At 31.9% G+C, this 22,144-nt stretch overlaps 1 protein-coding gene across 4 annotated transcripts in view; it reads right to left on the minus strand.

The window, feature by feature from the left end:
- Positions 1 to 22,144, minus strand: part of LOC108003939 (autophagy-related protein 16-1) — a 490,268-nt gene that overhangs the window by 462,645 nt on the left and 5,479 nt on the right. For all 4 annotated transcript variants that reach the window (XM_062079974.1, XM_062079976.1, XM_062079975.1 and 1 more), the window contains 2 exons: positions 21,126 to 21,231; positions 19,560 to 19,702 (listed from right to left, as the gene is read on the minus strand). In XM_062079974.1, the coding sequence (XP_061935958.1) occupies positions 19,560 to 19,702; positions 21,126 to 21,231 (249 nt within the window). The remainder of the gene's footprint in view (positions 1 to 19,559; positions 19,703 to 21,125; positions 21,232 to 22,144) is intronic.

Here is a 22,144-nt window from a genome sequence, read left to right on the forward strand (position 1 = left end):
TTTTTGGAAATAAGAAATGAGGATTTGGACTTGAATTGGATATCGTTTGACTCGTGCAATAAGAACGATATCTTATATTGTTGGATAGTTTGAAATAAGTATTATAAAAGAGCGATAGTATAAATCCAAATATCAATATTCCACTTGATTCGAAATAAAATATAAACTGAATGTTATTGTTTGTTAACTCAGAATTTAATACCTATCTCCCAAAAGTGTGAAAAATTTTAGACAGAAAATACGTAAAATATTACATTTTAAGAATAATGGACATTATGTTCTGAAATTTAATCATCTACGTATAGTTATTTATTTATGATATTTATTTATTCGAGAAAATAAAATATTTTTATTCATATTTTAATTTTTTATTTTTGATATAAAATAACTTTCATGTGAAATAAATAATTTATATATAATCAAATGAATATGATCACGCGTTATTAAAACAATTATTCCTCTATTATTGAAATTATTCAATTGCTAAATTACATATATTATATGTAATTATAAGTTGTTGTAAACTGTGATTATTGTTTATTATTCTGCTAAAGTCAGATTTATTTAATACCGGATTTGAATTAACGACTATTGAAAATATGGAATATATCAAATGAATATGTATTAAATATTATGTTTGTATCGTATTATATTGGAATTCTAATTATTTCATAAATATTTTATGAGAAAATTATATACGAATATATATTAGTGATTAAAAAAAGAAATATTATAAAAATTATAATCGAATTCTTATCTTCTTTTCATCTTTAATTATAATATTCTATATTAATCAAATATAAAATTAAAATAAAATTTTCAAGAGGAATTCATTGCATAGCACAATTCTCGCCAGTAAAATCTTTAAAGAATAAACATTACTCGAATTTTATTACTACATATAATATTTTTTCAAATATTTTTATAATACTTTAGTATTTTCTGTCTAAAATTTTTTGAAGTTTAAAAGAAGTTTACTTTAAATCTAAATCTAAATATAATTTTATTATTACAATATAGTTTATTTATATCAAATATTTCAAAAAAAATTATATTGCCCAACATACCAAAGATATTTTAAAAATACAAATAAGCGATTATAATCCTTTATTTATCCTTCACGTATCCACCTATTTCTTACATTAAATTCCAAAAATCCCCAATTAAAATTTCCACAATATTTCGAACAATATTTCAAAAGATAATTATCTATTAAAATATATCATCCTGTACACGTAAATAGAAAATCTTAAAACTAGCAATAAAATGACCTGCCGCAAATCAATCTTCGTCCACGCCTTTGATAGAGCTCTAACTCGCGTTTCCTTTTCTCGTTTGCAATGATTTCCTGTCGGAGTCCACATCCCCCGATTTTATATATTACGTGTACCAGGACGGAAGTGCTTACGCCGATGTGAATTTCCACTGCACACGAGGCGAAGGGAAGCCACTAAGATGCACCTATGTCAAAGGAGCATGCCTATTTGGAAATCTAACTGACGCTTTGCCCGTACCGTGCACACGCGTGCATACGTCCGCATACATGCTCTGCCACTGGTGGATAGATGGATGCATGCATAATTGATGCGTCTATGTGGTAAGCGCGCGCGCGCGTGTGTGTGTGTGTACATATGCGTGTATACGCGTCCGTCACGTTGCATGCTAGATTGCTTGAAAGCCGAACTTGCTCGGATTTTCATTGGCCATTTAAGAAGATTCTTCGAGAGTGAAGCTATTAATTTATTTGAGATAGGAGTTAGTGATTACACGGATAAACGGTTGTTCTTAGGAATCTCCATTAATTTCTTAAAACTGTTTACTCTAATCTTGTTCCACAATCAAATTTTTATTTTTCAAGATTCGAAGAGAATTTTCGCTCATTTTCTTTTATCATACTGTGAAAGTATCTATGGATAAGATACAAATTTATTCAAATTATTTGTTATTGATTCGTTATAATAATGATATAATTTAAAAGTTTATATTCAGGGCAGTGTATTATTATATACCTACAATTCGAAATAATTATGTCACAATCTAACTAACATTCAATATTTTGCTTGACAAGAAAATAAGTTAACTTCCCTTTCTAAAAATTTAAGTTTTCTATCTATTTTTTCTTTGACTTACTATATTGCTACACTATTATACTAGAATAATATTATATTGCAATTGTATGAAATAAGAAAGAAAAGAAACATTTTAATTCGTTAAAAAGAATAATTGTTAAGTAAAATTATTTAATTATGCGACTAATTGATACTATCAATTAGTTACTACTGCCAATGTTCCTCTAATTTACGGTATCTTCTGTGTGAAAGTACATGGTAATAAAACAGCACGCGAAGCCATTACTGTTAGGTGAAGTTCTAAGCAAAATATGGGAATGGATAAATATGTGATGTGATAAATCAATTTGTGAATTACTGTGAATCATTTAGTTGAGATATATGCAATTAATTTTTTCTCGAATGTTCGAGGATAAATCTAGTCGTAAATAGATCCAATCAGCCCTATTGAGATGTACATCAATGTTGGAAGAAAACAAATAACTCGTGTATCAGTCAGATAAATGATTAATTATGTAAGCAAAACCATGGATGGGAAATACGTTTCTATTCGTTCATTTATCTTGACGTCAAAACAAAATTCTTTATCGAATTTGTTAATCACGGAAGGATAAACGATAAAAACGACGAGTGAATGGAGGACAATTTTCTCGGATAAATTCATTGTGAATCTGCTTTTCTTTCTTTAAATTTTTAAATCTGAGCAACAGATTTTTATCTTTTACGAACAGCGAACAATTGAACAAAGAGAGAAAGAAGTTCAAACAGCGTCTGCAAAAAGCGATATCTTAATTAAATCCTAATTAATTTTTGTTTTATTTAAATAACACGATTGGAGTTCTAAGATTTTATCAGTAATCGCGATGGCATACGTTCATTTATATCGTTGGAATTTTTAACCTTTTAAAATTAAACGAACCAATTATGAAAGACAAGTATAAAACACAAAAGATTTAATTAATAAATGATTCTTACGAATATTTAAATTTTTGATAAATTATTTGTGAAAATTTATTTTACGTATATAAGAAATATAAGTATGAGATTTAATCTGATAGCAAAATTTAAATAACAGCAAAATAAATGTAAACATATTATACTTTGTGCTCTATCCAAATATTGACTTTCGAATAATATATTGAAATCGCCTAGGCATATGATTAATATATCACTAGAGAATTATCAAAGCGTTGAATTGTTAATAATTTAATATCAATATAATTGCGTAATGTTTACATACTATGATATGTAATTTACGAAAATGATTTAAATAATGATGACGAAATCATTTGTATTTAACACTTGTATTCGCAATTTATCCCTTAATACTTCTCTAATTCTCTAAACTATTTTCTATTTTCTGGCGCAACGAAAAGCTTTTGAGATCACAGACAATGAACAAAGAACAAAGATCTCCCTTGCTATTTATTAATTCTTTATTGTTTCTCTCTACATATGTGTACTCCCATACATGTACATCATAGAGCTTTAAGAGCCAAGGAAACCAAAGGGATGTGTATGGTTTGCGAATCACGTGCAGTAAAACTGATACGGGAACCACTTCATTGCACTTTGAAGTTCACTCCCTTAAGAATTCTTATCATAAACTACAATGTTCCCCCTTCTGGCACAAATATAAACCCGCGCAATGTCACGCACCTAGTTTAAAGACTGAAGCAACAATGTCGTAGTTACTGGAATTTATTGTATAGTGCAAAAACATTGAAGAGTTAAAACTCTTGAGAATTGGGTTATCTTTTCTGAGAGTTATCTTTCGTAAGTTTATTCTTAACGTTCGTTTATGAGAAAAAGAGAAATTTTAATTTATAGCAATTCTTTAATTTGTAAAAAAAATTCTTTGATTCTTTGATAATAAGTAACGATAAACGAATGAAATAGTGATAAGCAAATAAAATAAAAATAAAAATCTATATTTTAAAAATATAGATATACGTAGAAAGTTGTGACTCAAAAATACTATTTGTATTTTAAAAATATAAAAAAATAATTAGCTGTGCAATAATTGAAAAAAAAAATATCAAGATATATTTTTAGACCAAAACTCTCAGATATTTTAGATATGGATACTTTCGACAATATTAATATTACATTATTTGTAATTTATAATATATTAAGGGACGCGTTACTGATCGATTATCATACATTCATACACTATAAAAAATCTAAAATTAAAATAAACATCTTGCATACACAGGATTGTTACGAACAATCAACACTACGAAATTATCTTTATCATGCGTTGTATAATAATAATTTGTACCATAAATTTAAGACTAGAAATGTCGAGACACCGTGTAGACTGCAATAACTTACATGTCATGCGCCAAGTTAATCTTACGTGATTAACGAGTATAATATCTGCCTACAGTGAAGTGTTGATGACGTTAGATAACGCAATTATTATTGATGCAACTACTCGTGACTTGTGTCAACGGTCAATCTCATAAAGACAATTGTCTACTTTGTATTTTCTTTATGAAATGTTATAAATAAATACACAAATAAATTGCATTAAAAAAAAGATACGCAAAAGATTATTCTTAAATCATTTAAACAAACATCGTTATTAATTAATAATAAAAATGATAATTGCACGATGCAATTATTTATAATTAATACTTTGAATATTTATTTCTTCTCTCTATTCGATATACAAAATATAAAAAAATAGAACGATAGAAGAAATAATTACACACACAAAATTTACTTGAATCAAATATTTCATTCATATTTTTATCGTATAAAAATTAAAATTCAAGATTATGCACAGCCAAATTCAAAATATTTTGAGTTATAACGCTTCACGTTTATTTCAATATCAAACATTCATTCGTCGTAAATCTTTATACACGAAAATATATAAAGCTTCAAGTCTAAAAGGAAAATCAATCAGCATAAACATGTTTCTTCTGTCTTCGTAAAAATTCTTTGCGAACAGACGATCAAGAAGATTTAACGGAGGAAAATCATTGGAAATATTGCCGGCGGAGACGCATAAATTGCTCGTCACGATGCTGTAGGTAGTTACAGTGAAATGGGTCGAACTTTATTACAAATAACAAAAATGGTAGCTAAAACTTTTGAAATAGGTCTCGAAGAGAGAAAATGCTTCGAATGCGTGAGCAAAGCCCAAGTACATGATTATTAAGCCGAGTGGATAATTACTATCGACAAACCGCCATTAATTACATGGGGAATAATTGTTCCTGAATAAATGAAAGCGATTAAGATGAGGCTATTCACAGAAAGATATTTCCATCGTTGAATGTATTCATAATTTCCAGAATATTATCGAATACACAATGTGAATTGTAGAAATTGATAAAGATTTTTCAAAAATTATTAATTTAATATCAGCACGAACTTGCTGTCAATCAAATCAAAAAGAAAATTTTTACAATTTTATTTATACAAAAATCATGCATCAACTATTTTTCTTTGAATATTTCCAAATATTAAATTTTATTATCTTTTCAAAACAACTATAGCGTACAGTTATACTCGAAGGCTTATTTCTACCCCTCGCAAGAAACGAAAAAAAAAAGAGAAAGAAGAAGAAAACGAAGATTCGAAGATCTAACCACAACACAACGAACGATGTACGAGAGAATTCACTTTCACGCGTTAATTCAGTTACAAGTTATCACATCTGGCGCACACGCTCGCGAGGGAGAACGTGATTTCAACGCGTAATATTCAACCGAGTTCAACCCATTCATCACGACGAATTGTGTTAAGCCCCGCGTGTTCAACAGCGCGAAAATACATAAAGTCCTTATAATGCCCGGGCCCCCCGGCCCCGCAATTTATCATTTGCATATTTCTCGAAGGAAACACAAGCGCTCCGCTATCCCGCGCTTTCCCGCAATTTCCAATCCGGCAATCCAAGTCGAAAAGTTCGCGACAGTCATCGAAATCTCGGCGGAGAAGGGGAGCTAGTAGCTTTTCTCTAATTTGAACTCTGATAAGGCTAGGTATTACAGCCGATTTCGAGGATTGCGGAGGGACGAAAACGCGGCTATTCCCGCGGAGATCAACGCGGAATCTCCACTTAATTATACTTCAGCGAATCAACTAATTATCTTTTTCTCCCTTCCGACCATCCCCTCGCAACATCGCAGCCCCCTTTTCTTCCCCCTTTTCTTTATTCCTTAACTTGCTCGAACTTAACCGAGCGAATCGAGTGCGTCCGTCTAGTGCAGTTTCTCGGTCGATATTCCCTGTCCGCTTTCATCGTAACTATAGCAACGGCGATCCACGAGAAGACCTCCCGAACTGTGCTCTATCCCGAATAAAGATTCGTCTTTAATTATAATCTTTGACCTAGCGTGGAGGGAGGGAGGGGAATCCCTTTGCCAGTCAACGGTTACCGACCGTTGAGGGACACGGACACGTCTACTTTCCTAGCAGTAATGATTCCTTTGTGTCTTGTAATCAGACGTCCTCCTTTATAGCCGAGTATGTTCGCTCTTTCGTAAGAGGGAGTCCTAATTTGAAACGTCAATTTTTAACGAGTCGTTAGATCTTTATAGTCGGGGAGGTCTTCGTTAATAGATTGCGAGTTGAACGATCATCTTGCGCAGCGTAAGATTTGTGCATATTGCGAATTGGATAATATTTTGAAAGGAAGAGCAAATACAATGCGAGAAATAAATTGTTTCTTTTCTTTTTTCTTTCTCTCTTTTTTTTTTTTAAGTTTCATTGTTAAATGATGAAAGAATTTTGTATTGTATCGTGTATTGGTGATAAGAAAAATTATTAAAGAAGAAAGGAATGTATGAAATTCTTTTTCAATTTTCAATTACGTTCACAATCAAAGTATTGAACAGAAATAAATTTGACTATCTAACTAAATTAGAAAAAGAATTCTGTGATATTGAAAGTGAATTGGAAATAAATTTTTTCTATTTCTTTAAACTGCACTTGATTGACTCTCTAAAATTGACTCGATATATTCGAGTTTTGCCTTGAGCTACATATGAATATTTAAATTGTTCTACTACAAACAAGAAAAGAAAGAATGAAGGAGCTGAAGCATCGAAGGAGTTATAACTGTGAAGAAACAACTATATGAGATAGAAGTGTTTGCACTTCGTTGAAAAATTAATCTCGTCTTCGTAATACAAAGAGTTCCACTTGTCGTCTTTTAATTGTTAGTAAACTGAGAGGATGACTAGAGTGCACTAGGTGTTGTAATCGTCATCTGTTATGTAAATCATTTGCTTGTAACTAATTTCGTGGAATTTGAAGAGGAAGGGAAGATGAATAAGAACATGCTGTATATTTAAACGAATCCAAAGAATGATTTGAACTCAAATATCAATGAAATACAGTACCAACTAGTAATTTCTTCATGCATAAATTTATTCTGATAACAGATATTCAATCTGTCATTATACTTTTGATGTAATCGACTTTGAAGAAATATGAAACAAAAAAAATATGCTAAAAATGACAATAAATAATAAAATAGACATTTTAATTGAACTATGGTATTAATTGAGATAATTTTATCAAATATCAGTTTTTATTTAAATTTTCCTAATATTTAATATTAATTAGTTAGTTTAATCGCGACATGAATTTTGAAATCTTTGTCTTGAAAATTCTATAAATAAAGATAATCCTATAGCCATCTCTTTACTTATTCCAATTTTTTATAAAATAACTTTTTCTCAACAAACTTTCATTACAATTGTTTCAAACAATCGTATAATATCTTAACAACAATTTTATTAAAATAATATGAATCAAAAAAATATACGATTCTAAACATATCCAATATGTATAAACACGCGTAACGAAATAACAATTTCCATCTGAACACTGAAAACCATTTTTATTCATCATTTAATCGCGAAACAACACGATTGATGATATATCAACATTTATTTATACCAGTATAAAGGTAGCTAGATCTCGTCTAATTGAACCATCAGTGGTTCGTAGATAAGACTTCCGCAGACTCTATTTGAGGATACAATGGGGCTAGAACACTGCGTGCGAAATTATCTGACATTGTGCCATTATAGTCGTCTCTCGATCTCACGACCCAACAAGGGAACATCACGGGTCTGGGATGAAGGGTGGGGGCACGAGGGGACAATCAGTGGAATAGGAGAGGCACGGGCGAGACGCACGAGTTGAAAGGGCGGTAGCTGTGCGAGAGAAAGAGGAAATGAAGGATTTGAAAGGGAAAACGAAGATTTTATATTTATCTTTGGCAAATATCCATAAACTAATTTCATTAACTTAAGGCTTTGGATTAAGGGAATAACACGCCGGATATATGCGCGATGAGGGTCTGGTAAGAACGGTAATTAAATATCCTACTTCCTAGAGAGAGAGATCTCGTCGCGTGGAATAGATTCAAAGTTTTGGAAACTTTATGAAATGTGATGCGAGATATTCAATCGCGTTTGTAATTGTGAATTAATTTCAAACTGCTGAACTTGTACGTATTTGAAAATTGTGCAATATCGATATCTTCTGATAGGGAGATTTGTTCTTAATCCAACTCTAAAACGTACGATTTCTCTAAATATAAAGTTATCTATTTATAAGGTATAAAAAACTGTACAGAACAAATTTCAAAATGACATATAAAAATACAGAAGATTATTCGTAGACTAATTAAAAAATGCGATAAATTATACGATTTTTATTAAGTCTCGTTCGCGCATTTGAAGATTCATCCTTATCCGATCTTTCAAAACAATTCGCTCAATCCCAATTCATACCCCGATTCAAATCCCCAAAATATTAATTAAACTTTTGAAATGTTCGAACGCGCGTATAACATATTTCGATCGATCTTGCATCTCGTAGAAATTAAAATTCCAACCGACAATAATGAAAAGTCACCAACAACAATTATCGGGTATTATCATCACCGTTCCCATAATTATCGCACGGCAATCAAACTGTTCGGAGTACAATAGCAAAACGAGCAATAAGCCGGGCTCCAGATTTAATTAGCTCAGAATTCAGAAGGTTGGTCGGATTGGAATCTTTCCCACCCCTTCGGTTAAAAGTTCTCGACACTTTTAATTTAAATCCAGTTCATATTTGGAGCAAGGGTTGAGAGAAAGATTCCGTGGAAGGTAGTAGAATAGCTTTGGATGGGAGGGGCAGGCCTGCGAATAACATCATATAAACCGTGTCCCATTAATTAAATTCCTTCCAAGGAGTTTTGCAACCCTGTCAGGATGGATACCGCGAACGAGCGTGGCTGGTTCATTAGATTCGAAGCAGGATGCGATATCGAAAATAGTTTCGTGCTCAATTTGCGTTTAAACCGTGCCGTGGAACGTTGGCTTTGTGTCATCCGTGGAACATCGTCCATAGAAATTGAAGAAAGATATAGAAAGAGGGAGAAGGGAAGTGGAAAGCGCGAGATGAGAACAGGACCGGACCGAAATTACCCTGTTCGTATGCATGGTATGCATAATTTTCTCTATATGAAAAAAATCAGAGAGCCATGGCGCATTTGATTCGCGGCAAATAACGCACGATAATATTCTGATCGATGAAAATTCATTGGAACGAATATTTCCACTTTTATAGATATATTTCCGAGATTTTCAAAAATTAAACGAATAATTTTCTATAGAAATATTACGAACAGAATGTACGTTGAAAGAAAATGATATAGCGATCGAACAAATGAATTTGTTTTCGCGAAACCTTATTTTATATTAAAAAAAAAAAAAAAAAAAAAAAAAGAAAAAATAGTTTACATAGAGATCGAATTTCTGGAAAAAAGATAAATTAAATTATTTGTTTCTATAAAATTACTATTTTTTTTTTCATTGTACAAACGAAAATTGAAAACTTGAATATCGTTATTGATAACCATTCTTTAAAACCAATTCTTTAAAATTGATTTAAAAATTTTAAATATCATTCCAATTCGATTTTGAAAAATTCAAAAAAATAACTTTCTAATTAATTAAACAAACCAACTATTATATAAAGAAAAACGAAAACTAAAACAACACAAATTAAATTGTATGTGAATATATTTCTATTCAAAAATCTTTGACCACTTTATACTTCTAAGAAGCACGAAATTCAACTGAATTTGCAATTTCATTTTTAATCAAATTAATGATATACGACCACAAGTTAATATTCATTTTCCTAATTATTCAAACAATGAATAAACATTCCGAGATATCTAAACTTTTTATAGAGATTACTTCCTTGAAAGAAAAAGCTCGCACATTCCTTCTTCGAATTTCATTCTGGACGAAAAAGCAATTCCTCAGCGGGATATCTCAAGTAATGTCGTTATGCGAAAAAATGTTCGCACGGTGTGTTATTTCGCGATTAATCTCACGCCAATCAAGAAGACGCCCGCAATCACGAGGAAGGGAACAAAAGGGTCACGTTGCATGGGAAACAATGGCGTTGTAACGAGAAATGTCAAAGAACGTTCACCTCTTATTCTCTCTGTCTCTCTCTTTCTCGTTCCTTTCTGATAATTTCGCAAGAAAAGAGGCAACAGGAGGACTTCCACATTGTCACGCGATGCGTAATAGCACGCATACGCGGTTCGAGAATAATAGATACAATAAATACATAGTGGCGGAGCTAAAAAGAGGGACGAGGCCGACGTGGCTGAAAGTCAAAAAGTGTAAAAGCGTGCGCTTTCCAACCGATTTCACCCTTTCGCTTTTTAGCTTGGAAACGAAGACCTACATACACGGTTCAGGGGACGTTTTAACTTGCAACTCGAGCGCCGCGTACGTGGTCAGAGCACACGAGTACCAGTTCGAAGAATGGAGACTTGAATTGAAGCTAAATCCGATTTAGATCAGAGGTAGTCATTGTGCTATATCTATAATCTCTTCTAAAGCCCTGAACACCGTAATTGGAGCGTGTCTAAGAAACTCCCCTTTCTTCTTCCTTCTCCTCCCTTTTTTCTTTTCTATCCTCCTTTCTATCTTCCCCATCCTGTCAACCGTTCTTTCAATTCTTTTCTGTATGCTCACGCTCCGACAGAAATGGATAGAATTAAATGACGAGAAAGGTTCGATCGTTGAACGATCCTTTAACAAAGTGCCAGGCAGATCTAATTAAATTATTAAACGATCTCGATAGAGGATAAAGGAAGATAGCTTCTGTTAGCGCGTCTCAATGGAATTATATTTTGGTTTCTAATTGGTAATTATGGAATAGCGTAACCAACGTTCCATTATCTGATTAAGAAAAAGAGAATATTCTACTTTTGATTCTCCTTGCTTATTTTTACGTTCTTAAAGTTGATCTACGGAATATATATGTTAAATTATTCAACGATTTGTTTGTTGAAGAAGAAAAAGAAGAAGAAAGGAAAAAAAAAAGAAAGAAAAAAAAAAGAATGTATTAAAAATTATTATTTACGCTTTAAATAAAAATAAATCATAATTTCAAGGCAACGATTTCAAACGATGTCAAATTTCTCAGCTTTTCAATTGGGATTAATTTACTTTCAGCTTAACTCGACTCGACGCAACTTTGAAGAAACAGCATACTCACTTAATATTTCATTATCTCAAACAGGGAAAAACAGAGTTGAACCTCGTCACGGTTAACACGCAGCGACACTTGAAATTCTAACCGTGCATACCTCGCAAAACACGTAAGTGGTAATCACGAAGAGCAAATTGCAAGCGTTCACAGTTCTCCATTAATGCTATTCAAGACATGACTGGAGAAAGGCATTAATTTCCAATTAACGACTAATTGATACAGGATACTCCGTTGCATCACGCGTTCGTGCGTGTGAGAGGACTATATCCTCTCCTTCGAAGCGACACGCACAAGTGTTACTACTTGACCGGCAATTTTTGTGAATCTTCCAACCAAGTTCATAATTCTCTGCATTAAAACATACTTTCCTGCGTTAAAACACGATGAAAGAAAGGAAGACACTGGTGCCGCTTTTCAAAGTGGCGTACTAAATACTAATTACTTTCGCAGTTATACATATACGTTTTCGCGCCGAGGACACAGAGAAGAGAAAAAGGCGAAACGGACGTGAAAAGAACTGGCGGGCTTCTACCTTTTCACGCAATAATATACAATGTGTGTATGTATGTACGTGGAATGGATCTACATAGATAAGGTGCATGTATATATATTTTTTTTTCTCAGCTGAAAGAGCAAGAGCTCTTAAAACGATACGTATCTCACCGCCTAATGATTCTTATAGAAACTTAACACCCTGGCCCATAAATCCCGGGGTTGACTCCCCACTAGCGAAATGGTAGTTAGCTAGCCAAATATCTACAGGTTGTCCATTGTCCCGCGTGTGTTGTTCGATACAAACGTGGTGATTTCGTTAGGCGTGTCCCTGGCTAAAAGCCAGGACATTTACACCGTTCCCGGATAGGGAATCTGCAAAAGTTTCCGATTCCGACGCTTCCAAGGATTCTTCAACTCGAATTGGATATTTACTTTCGATGAGAAATCTTGGGATACTTCTCTGATGAAACTTTGGCAAATAGAAATTTAATTGCGTATAATTTTTAACAAAATTATTGATGGTACTTTATACCTTTTTTTTTTATAAAATACGAAATTGATTATTTGTAGTTTAATTTTTGGAATATTTCGAAACAAGTTTTGATGGGGGAGTGTATGTGACCGATTTGATAATTTAAATGAAATGCATTTTAATAAGTAAAAATTGTATAAATATTGTATAAATTAAAAATAAGTAAAAGTGGACAAAAAATTCTACAATTGAAGAGATCGATTTGATACAACTTTATAATTTTGTTAAATATATGATATAACCATAAAATAAATTTATGGAAGAATCATATGAATTCATCATTTAATGCCTATAATTCATATTATCAACTGATATTATATCCTATAATTTCTTTACCATTAAGTGCAATTATTAAATACTTCTGCTTAATTTATGATCGCGTGCACAGTTAATTTAATTCGTTGATTAAAAATTAAAGAAATAATTATAGATATCTGTTACATGTATTATAAATTTTGAATTCGTTTTGAAAAAATTCGTTCTTGAAACTTGAATATTTGAATAATTAAAAATTTATGTATGGATACTTTTTTCCTATGCAAAAAGATAAAAGTTGAAAAAAGTACTTTTTATTATGAATTTTCCAATAATATAATATCCGAGAAATGAAATTATTTCAATAATAACGTTGAAATGTCTATGATTTACTGTCACTAAAAAAAATTCAGCCACGTACAAATTTTACAAGAAAAATAATTCTAATTCCTGCGTGACCAAACGAAAGTAACTAAGAGAAATAATAAAAGAAAATATTTGCAATAAACAAAAAACATATATTTATTATATTTTGAAACATTAAAAATTACGCATAAAACGAGGAGAATCTTGAAATGTATTAATTGGAGCAAGAAAAAAAAGAAAGAAAATTAACAACAACTAAATATTTAACGAGATATTAAAAAAATTTGGCGAAAATTTACGTTAATTAGAACAAAAATATAATATGTAAAATTTAAATCTCTTCCTCGTTAAAAACACGATGTTCTAAAATTTTACGAGCTGTGTTGAATATAATCCAAAACATACTCGTGTTTCGTCTTGCATGAACTAAATGTGATGTCATCCTCTAAATAAAGGAACAAAGAAAAAAGGATTAAAAAAAAAAAACAGAGAAAAAAAATGGAAAATAATGTAGCACACAAAATTACAATGGAAAAAATGATATAATATATCGAATCTTAAATATGCAAATGCTATCGAACATTTTACCAGATTCTCATAAATGAAATTGCTGAATAGAAATCAAACGATAATTCTGTTAGAAATTCTCGATGGAAAATTAGAAATAAATCGATAAAAAGGGGATAACGTCTCGCCATATTCTCCACCATTGGGATTTAATAGGTATTACATGCGATCCAGATTTTTAATTCGATAAAACTGATCATGAAACCGTTTCTTGCATCCCTGTCGATGAGCAAGGGAAATAAAAATTCGAGGGAAGAAACAATGAGGAACGATTTTGTCTCCACGCAAGGACACAAGCGAACTCTGTATTTAGATTAATTCCCTGTTTCTTTCATTTTTTTTTTCCTTTCCCCTTCGTGATATTCTCGCAGCGTACCTGACATTCCTATCTATATCCACCTATTTCTATTAGGGATGTAAATGCGGTAATTTCGCGAGGTAATTACTGAGCAGAGCTTGAAAGTAATGCCTTTGAACGAAGGGGACTACTATGGTACCCATCGCGTTACCCTGAAATTACTGGATGACGCCTGAGAGCACCTTCGTTTCTGTTTCCTGAATTAACGTTTCAGCTTTAGTCGAACCGGTTTATTCATTTTTTTTTATTCTTTTTCTATTTTTTTTTTCCTAGAATACGAATATTTTTCTAATTTTTATCTCTTCTTTTCAAATTACTTTTTGATCATTTTTTTTCTTTTTTTATATAAAAAATGCAATGGAATCTTCACAGTCTTTAAAGAGTATTATTCAATATTACTAGCCCAATCATGTTTTATTAGTCAAATGATAAATTTTTCTACTTCTGTTCTCAATACACGACATATAAATATAAATCTTAGATATAAAGTTAAGAGAATCAGTTTTTTCTACATAAATATCAATTTTATATCACTTCCTATATAATGATATACATCCCACTATCTCATCAAATTTTATCATATATTTATCAAAGTCATTTCGAGATCATCTTCATTTATATTTGATATTACATCATATCTGTTTTGTTCCTCGTATAATAACTGGAGTTAGATAGACTCAAAGATACAATGTCAGATCATTAAATCTTAAAAATAAGATGAGATAATATCCTTGTATCATTATGTACATTCAAAGTAATTATAAACTCATCATGTCAAAAAATGTCGAATAGCAAATCATTGGAGCATACTATGATCAGTCCATCATATTCCTCTATGTAACATAGCATTGGCGGAGATGACGTTACTTTTAGCATGTCTTCCAATATAAAGATCAGTATATTATTCCCCTTTTTTTTTTTTTGATACCTAATGATCCTCCACCTATAATTTGTTGAAATTTTCTAAATACATACCAGTCACTTCACATTGACAGAAGAGTAAAAAGATAATGGCACATGTTATTTAGAAGAAAATGCAGATAATGTCTTTGAATTTGTCGAAAAAAATTTGTTAATGGCACATTGTAATTCTCCTGATGCTATGAAATTTCTAAAATGAATGCTTCTTTCTCGTGTGTCTAAAAATAGCAATGATATTTTATGTGAATAACGCCCTGGCTTCACCTTGTATAAGAATACATTATTTTATATCGAAAATCAGAGGTTTCAACGATCGACCAGTCAATTATTCTAATCAAAAAGAATATCGAGATAGAAAGTAGTAATCAACGATTCATCGTCAACTAATCACGGAAGTGACGAATAATTTTTTCGATTCTTGTTAAACACGTATTTTACGTATCAATATGAAACCAAAAACAGGATATAACGTATTATAATAATACATCTTGGACAATTAAGAATGATTTAAGAGAGCAGATTCATTGTTACGAGAAATATCACGTGAATTGTAATTATATCATTGCATTTTATGTGCCTTCAGAGAAAAAATACAATGGCGAACTTATATAAATACTTTCTTTTTTTGATTAAAATAAAAAAATAATTTTCAACAAATAAATTCCTTTAAATAAATGTTAAGCTACTTTACCACAAATAAAAAGTATTTATATTTTAAGAAAGAAGAGCTTTCGAATCTAAAAGAGCTTTTCTCCAATTCTTAGAATATCTACTAGAGTTTTGAAAGTAAAAGAGTCGCGAATTGCTTTCAAGAATTATTTCTCATAATTTGGATAATAATTTCTCTTAACGTAGTATGTCTCTATTTGCGAAAATAATCTCGAAATAATTTTAGGGAAAGTAGAATGCGACATTAAAATATAACTATCTACTTCTTATATAAATATTCTAGATATAACCTAAAGAATTTTCACTTTCGTTCATTTAAAAGTTTGATTCTTAGAGAGGTACACGAGAAAATATTCACATTTATCGCTTAAGCACGATTTAAATACAAATGTCTACTTTCACGATTAATCGCGATTAAAAGATATTCGTGTCATTCTTATTTACACAATCGAGGACAAAGAGGATAACCGAGGATGAACGAAAAAAAAAAATGCGAAAAAGCTTGCACCAACTATCGGAGAAGAATGTAAAAAGGTACGTGCAATTTCACAATGGTGAACGAGGAGGAAATCACTGAGGGTTTCACCGAGGGAATCGATATTGTGCCGGGACGTGAGAAATCCAAACGACTGGCGCCCTACTGCCGCGAAATTGAGTCCATTATCGCTCTGGCCAGGTACCCTCCAATACCATCGATATTCGTTTAACGCATCGTTTCCCTGCCAGGAAGGGTGACAAACAAGGGTCCTACCGAGAAATATAAAATTTAAGAAGCGAGGTCACCAGGCGAAAAAACGAGAAAGAGACCCGTCGAAACCGCCATGAAGAATCGTGGAATAGAGAGGGAAGAAGGAAATGGATGACAGCCCATGGCTTTCAATTCTACCACATCTGTAAGAAACTCTTTTTCCACCTTTATTCTCTCTTTCTCTTTCTCCCTCCCTCCATCTCTCCTTCGTTAAAAAAAAAACGAGTGGAGAAAAAAAAGCAGAGAAGTAAAGGTACTTCTATGATTAAGGGAAAAACTTTATTCATGAATTCCATCGCATCTATTATACCCGCTCGAATAAAATCTATCCGCGAACGATTCCGCGTTCTACGGGGCGAACGATTCGTTTCCAGTGAAAATATTGAAATTCCAGTAATTGCGCCAGCTTTTCCACCAGCGTACGGACTTTGAATAATCGAAGGGAGGAAAATGTTACGTATTTTCTCGATCGTCACCATAATAAGAAGGTATCGAATAAAAGGAGCTATAATTTACGAACGAGGGGACGGTAACCGCTTGCATATTCGACGCGAGTGGAGCATCCTCGAGCGGACGGGGGACAAGAAACTGGCTCGCCGCGTAAAGAAATTAATCAAGAGTTCCTGAGCAGGGGGATAACTGTGCGCGAGAAACATTGTAGATTGGCGAGACGAGGAGCAGCAAAGGCGAATAAACATCGGGTGCGGCCAAGTTCTCGCACCTTTCATCGTGAATAACCGAGAGTGGCCGGCTACGCCTCGAATCCTTCAACAGTTCGCGTGTTTTCTCGTAAGTTTACGCACCATTGGCCGCCAATCTTTAGAATGAAACTGCCGCCTCTGAGTGGATTCTCAACGCGACTTGTTTCGAGAACAAGACGGGAAGAAAAAAATGTTCCGTGAAAAAAAAAGAAGAAGAAGAAGAGGAAAGAAAGAGGAAGAAATAGAAGCTTCTCGAAGGGAAGAGAAACGAGAGAAAGACCTCTGAGAGGATGAAATACCCGTATATAACAGTCACGATCCGAGGGCGACGAATAATCACATTTAACATGTCCAACGATACGCGAACAATACACCGACCGTCCTTCATACGGATATATTACACATTGTATTCCATTGGCAACGGCCATGCTATAAACGGCGATATTACCGCATAGCAAGCAACCTGAAACCTTACAATGCAACTTAGAAACGTGGTATCAAGTATGTCATGGAATTGTAAAGTCACGTTATCGCCCAATCTAACTTTGCTAGGATACACTCGTGTGCTTTGTTACACGCGTACATATTGGTGATGAGTAAGTACACTCGTGTGATTGCGAATTTTGTGTTAGATCGATAACTAAATTCTATGCACACCGTTCTACGGAATATTTACTTTGATTTCTAATTTTCGTTTAATTTAAACGATTCCTATCAATTTTGATTAACTTTTTCTTATTATTTTTGTATTGTATTAAGATAAGTAATAATTGATTGAAAATCCTAACTAATAAATGAAACTTAAAGATTCAAGATTATTATATTTATACATGGAATGTAAGAATGTAAAAAAGATAACACTAACAATAATTTTTCCTCCCCACTTAAAACCACCTTATAAACTTCGAATAGTTATCAGAAGCTATTCTATACCACAATACATCATCGATATAAATATTGACGATATGGCCAAAATAATAAAATATAACTGCTACAATACAATCAGTGCTCGAGATTGAACGCAATTGATATTCAAATAAAAACCACATACCACGCAATCTTTCATCCGAATAGAAGAAACGTATTCCGTACGTGTGAGAAAAAAAGATCATTCTACTGATGACTTTTCTTCCCCTTTCAACGAGATCTCACGAGAGAGGTCTCAAAGAGCAGAAAAGAAGACAGTATCACGAAGAAGATAACCGCGAAACTTACAGTTCCTTCCCAATATAAAGAATTGACGTCGAACAAAACTAGGACAAACTTTAGATGAGGGGGAAAATATCGACATCATGGACAGAGAGGGGACAATATTATTCTCTCGTGAAAGATTATAGAAGGTATTCGCCAAGAAGGTATTCCAACGCGACAGGAATGACAATTGAAGGTCCTCGAATGATTTCATGGAACAATTTTGTCGAAATGGTTTTTGCGAATCGTCATCAACTTTACGATTCCCCGCCAACAGATTTACGCGGATTATAGCGTAATAGGTCATTTGGGAAGAGTGATAAATTTCATATTCTAGTGCTTCATTTCTGCAGATTCACTAGCCAGACCGTCTCATTTTGGAATAACCCTGTAATTTAATGGACAATCTCTTAGACGTCTCTTTATGCACTTTTTAGGACACGAAGCTAATCATATTTTCATAGAGTGATTCTCATTATTACGCTTTCTTGCTCCTTTCTAATATCACCTTCTTTTTTGTCTCTTCTAGATTTTCAGCGTGATATGATGATACGACGACAAATATTTATAATTGATATACTGTCGTTTCATTGTAAATTTAATGTGATACGATATAACCTGATAATGATACCATTGTTAATGTAATGATTTTAAGTTTCTTCGAATGGAACATCGTACTCCCGTATTTATGGATGCGAATGATGCTACTGGAATTAATTAATATTTGAATTCAAAGATATTCGACATTAATATACGAATAATGGTTTATGATACATCCATCGAATTAGAATTATATTAAATTCTCAATATTTTTCCATTTCTTTAATGAAATTGATAGAACATCAAATAAATTAACTTTAAATAAATTAAATAAATTTTTTTAATTAATAATATATTATACTTTGGTTATTTTTTAATAACAAAAAATTCTAATACATATAATAAAATATTCATCAACTAAATAAGAATTAATGAAAGTAATAAAATAATTTAATCGCAACATTGTTGATATATAATTTTACGATTCTAATTCGATAGATGAAAAAAATATTTGAATAAAGAAATCCCTCTATTTTATATTCCATTACTTTTGTACGGCGATCTACTTTCTTTCAAGATCAACTACGCGCAAAGTAAGTTTTCCACTTACCTTTAGTCGGAAGTCACTGACAGTCCATACTCGGCTGGCGTAGTCATTCGATGCTCCAAGTATCAATGTTCCTGTAGAATCGAAATCGACGCACATCACTCCAGCATTGCTACCAACGAGAATACCTTTGCTCTCTGAAGCGCCTGAAACATAATAAATTTAAATTTGTTAGCAAAAAAATAATCGATTTATCCCGTTACTTATTCACATTAATTTATCCTTATCTGTATCATTTACATTCCTTTTTCTATTATTCTTAAAATAATCTCTAATTTTGCAATCAATTTCTTTAAACTACATTTTAAAATCAACTAAATTACGTATTTATATTAATTTAATTTGGATTACAATGCAAAAGTATGACAATCGTTTAAAAAAAGAGATAGTCAAGATCACGAAACAATTATAATTAAAACAATTAAAAATGAAATAACGTTTAAAAGTATCAAGAGAAATCGAAGACCAGAGAAAATCCACGAATGAGACGAGTTAAGCGGATATAATCTGAATAATAAAGATAGATGTTTCATCCAATTTGCAACATAGCGCGGAGATTACATTCAAGCACCATAAAGCATGTGTGGGTCATCGACTATAGCAAGGAAAACAGAACTTTAATAAACTTGTCGGTGTTAGTCAGCTGTATACATTGCAAGAAACCTGTTGATTCGTTAACATACTTCATTCACCAGAAAGAAAAGAGGTGTTCAAGAGCACATCGCGATATATTTTATCTGACGCATCATTTTTCTATTTCTATTCATCTCTCTATTCTTCCAACGTTCTAGGCGTCGAATGATCTTAATACATCTTTCACAGAAGATAAAAAAGCATAAAGTATCGATAAACCTGGTAATAAAATTTGATAAAATTCTCTTTAAAATGAATTTCAATTTCCTAATGAAATTGCTTATCGTAATAGCAGACTATTCGATATATCCCTCCAGTTCCCTTTTCACGATCTTCACGAAAAGGAAGTCTTTGAAGCACGTATTCATGAACAAAAGATGGTAACAAAGTTTTAATTGCTCCATTATAGCAAGTTTTAATGAAATTTTAAAGTAACTGTGTATCGCTTGATTGGCCTACGTAGTCTCGTTCAATTAAGAAAATTTTGTATTTGATATTGGATTAACTTTAAGCATTGCACAATAGGTCGCAAGGCGTTATACAATCAATTATTTAAATTTTAAATTTCACATTAGCTTCGATGCGATAAAATATTTCTGCTATTTAACATTATACGTTTAATCCTTGAACTCTCTTATGACATTGAACGAATAAACTCCTGTGAGACCCGTGTGACTGAAACGAGAGTGGTGTAATAATTTACGCGATCTATTGGAGGCTCGTTACAAATTTGAATAATGGCAAGACCGGTAAATAGATTATACACATGGGGATATCTCGATGCTTGCGCGTAATATTTCCGTACCAGAGACCGTTCGAGGAATCGTTTATTTTGATTAATCACTCGTATATGTATCACACGAGATTCGTGACGAATATTTAAATTGTAGGCGAAAATGTTTTCGATAATAATACGATTTTGTTTCGTTTAATCACCTTTTGAGATATTCCAAAGCTTCACCTTCCTGTCAGCACCACCGGTGGCAAGCATCCTCTCGACGGGAGACCATTTTACGGCATAAACTTCTCCGTCGTGTGCAGTCTGCAAGGGTTATTAAACACTTGACGTATAAATTTTGAAAAGTTTATGGGCATGCATGAGGCAGTAATTAATATAACAAGAGTATCGAAGTAAAATTATATTGTTCGTTCGAATTATAACGAAGTGATCGAATATAGAATAGTTTGATGGAAATTTCTTGAAATTTTTTTATATTAAACATTTTAAAATAAATTTAAAAAAAAAAATTTTTTAAATTTACGTACTACATAAAAAACATAAAATATAATTCGAAAATGCTGAAAAATCAGAAAAAATATTTCAAAATTAAAAAAATTAATAAAATATTGTGATATAACGTTGATTTTCATTAAAAAAAAATTAGTATCTGTATTATATGCTACTCTTATTAAAAGCTTCAAAAATTAAACTTAATAAAAATTATATAAAAAATTAATACAAAATATATGATATAAATAAAATATATCGTAAATAATGAATAAAAAGATGTTGTAATATGAAAAATGATTATACTGATATTACGTAATATTTTGAATATTGAAATGAATTTATATATACTTTGCAATTTTCATGCATAAAACGCGCATTCTATGTTGTGCATGATCATGATAATATATTCGACGTAAAATGGTTTAATGCTGTAAATATATTGCTAAATACAGGACATTAAATTTCGATGCTATGTGCAATAGATAAATTATACTAAGCTAAAACTAAATGCGAAATGGTTTAAAAATTCATATGATTTTTATTAGAATAAATTTATATTAATATACTATCACTTGCGTTATACACTACAAGGCCTCATTTAAAATCGTAATATAAATGGTATTAAATTAGAGCATATAGGTACATGGTATGTCTATACAAAATATTTTTAATATCCATATAATTATCCCGTTTTAAACAATATAATAATATTTAAATAATATTT

This window comes from Apis cerana, linkage group LG9, assembly GCF_029169275.1.
Source record: "Apis cerana isolate GH-2021 linkage group LG9, AcerK_1.0, whole genome shotgun sequence".
Taxonomy (NCBI): Eukaryota; Metazoa; Arthropoda; class Insecta; order Hymenoptera; family Apidae; genus Apis; species Apis cerana.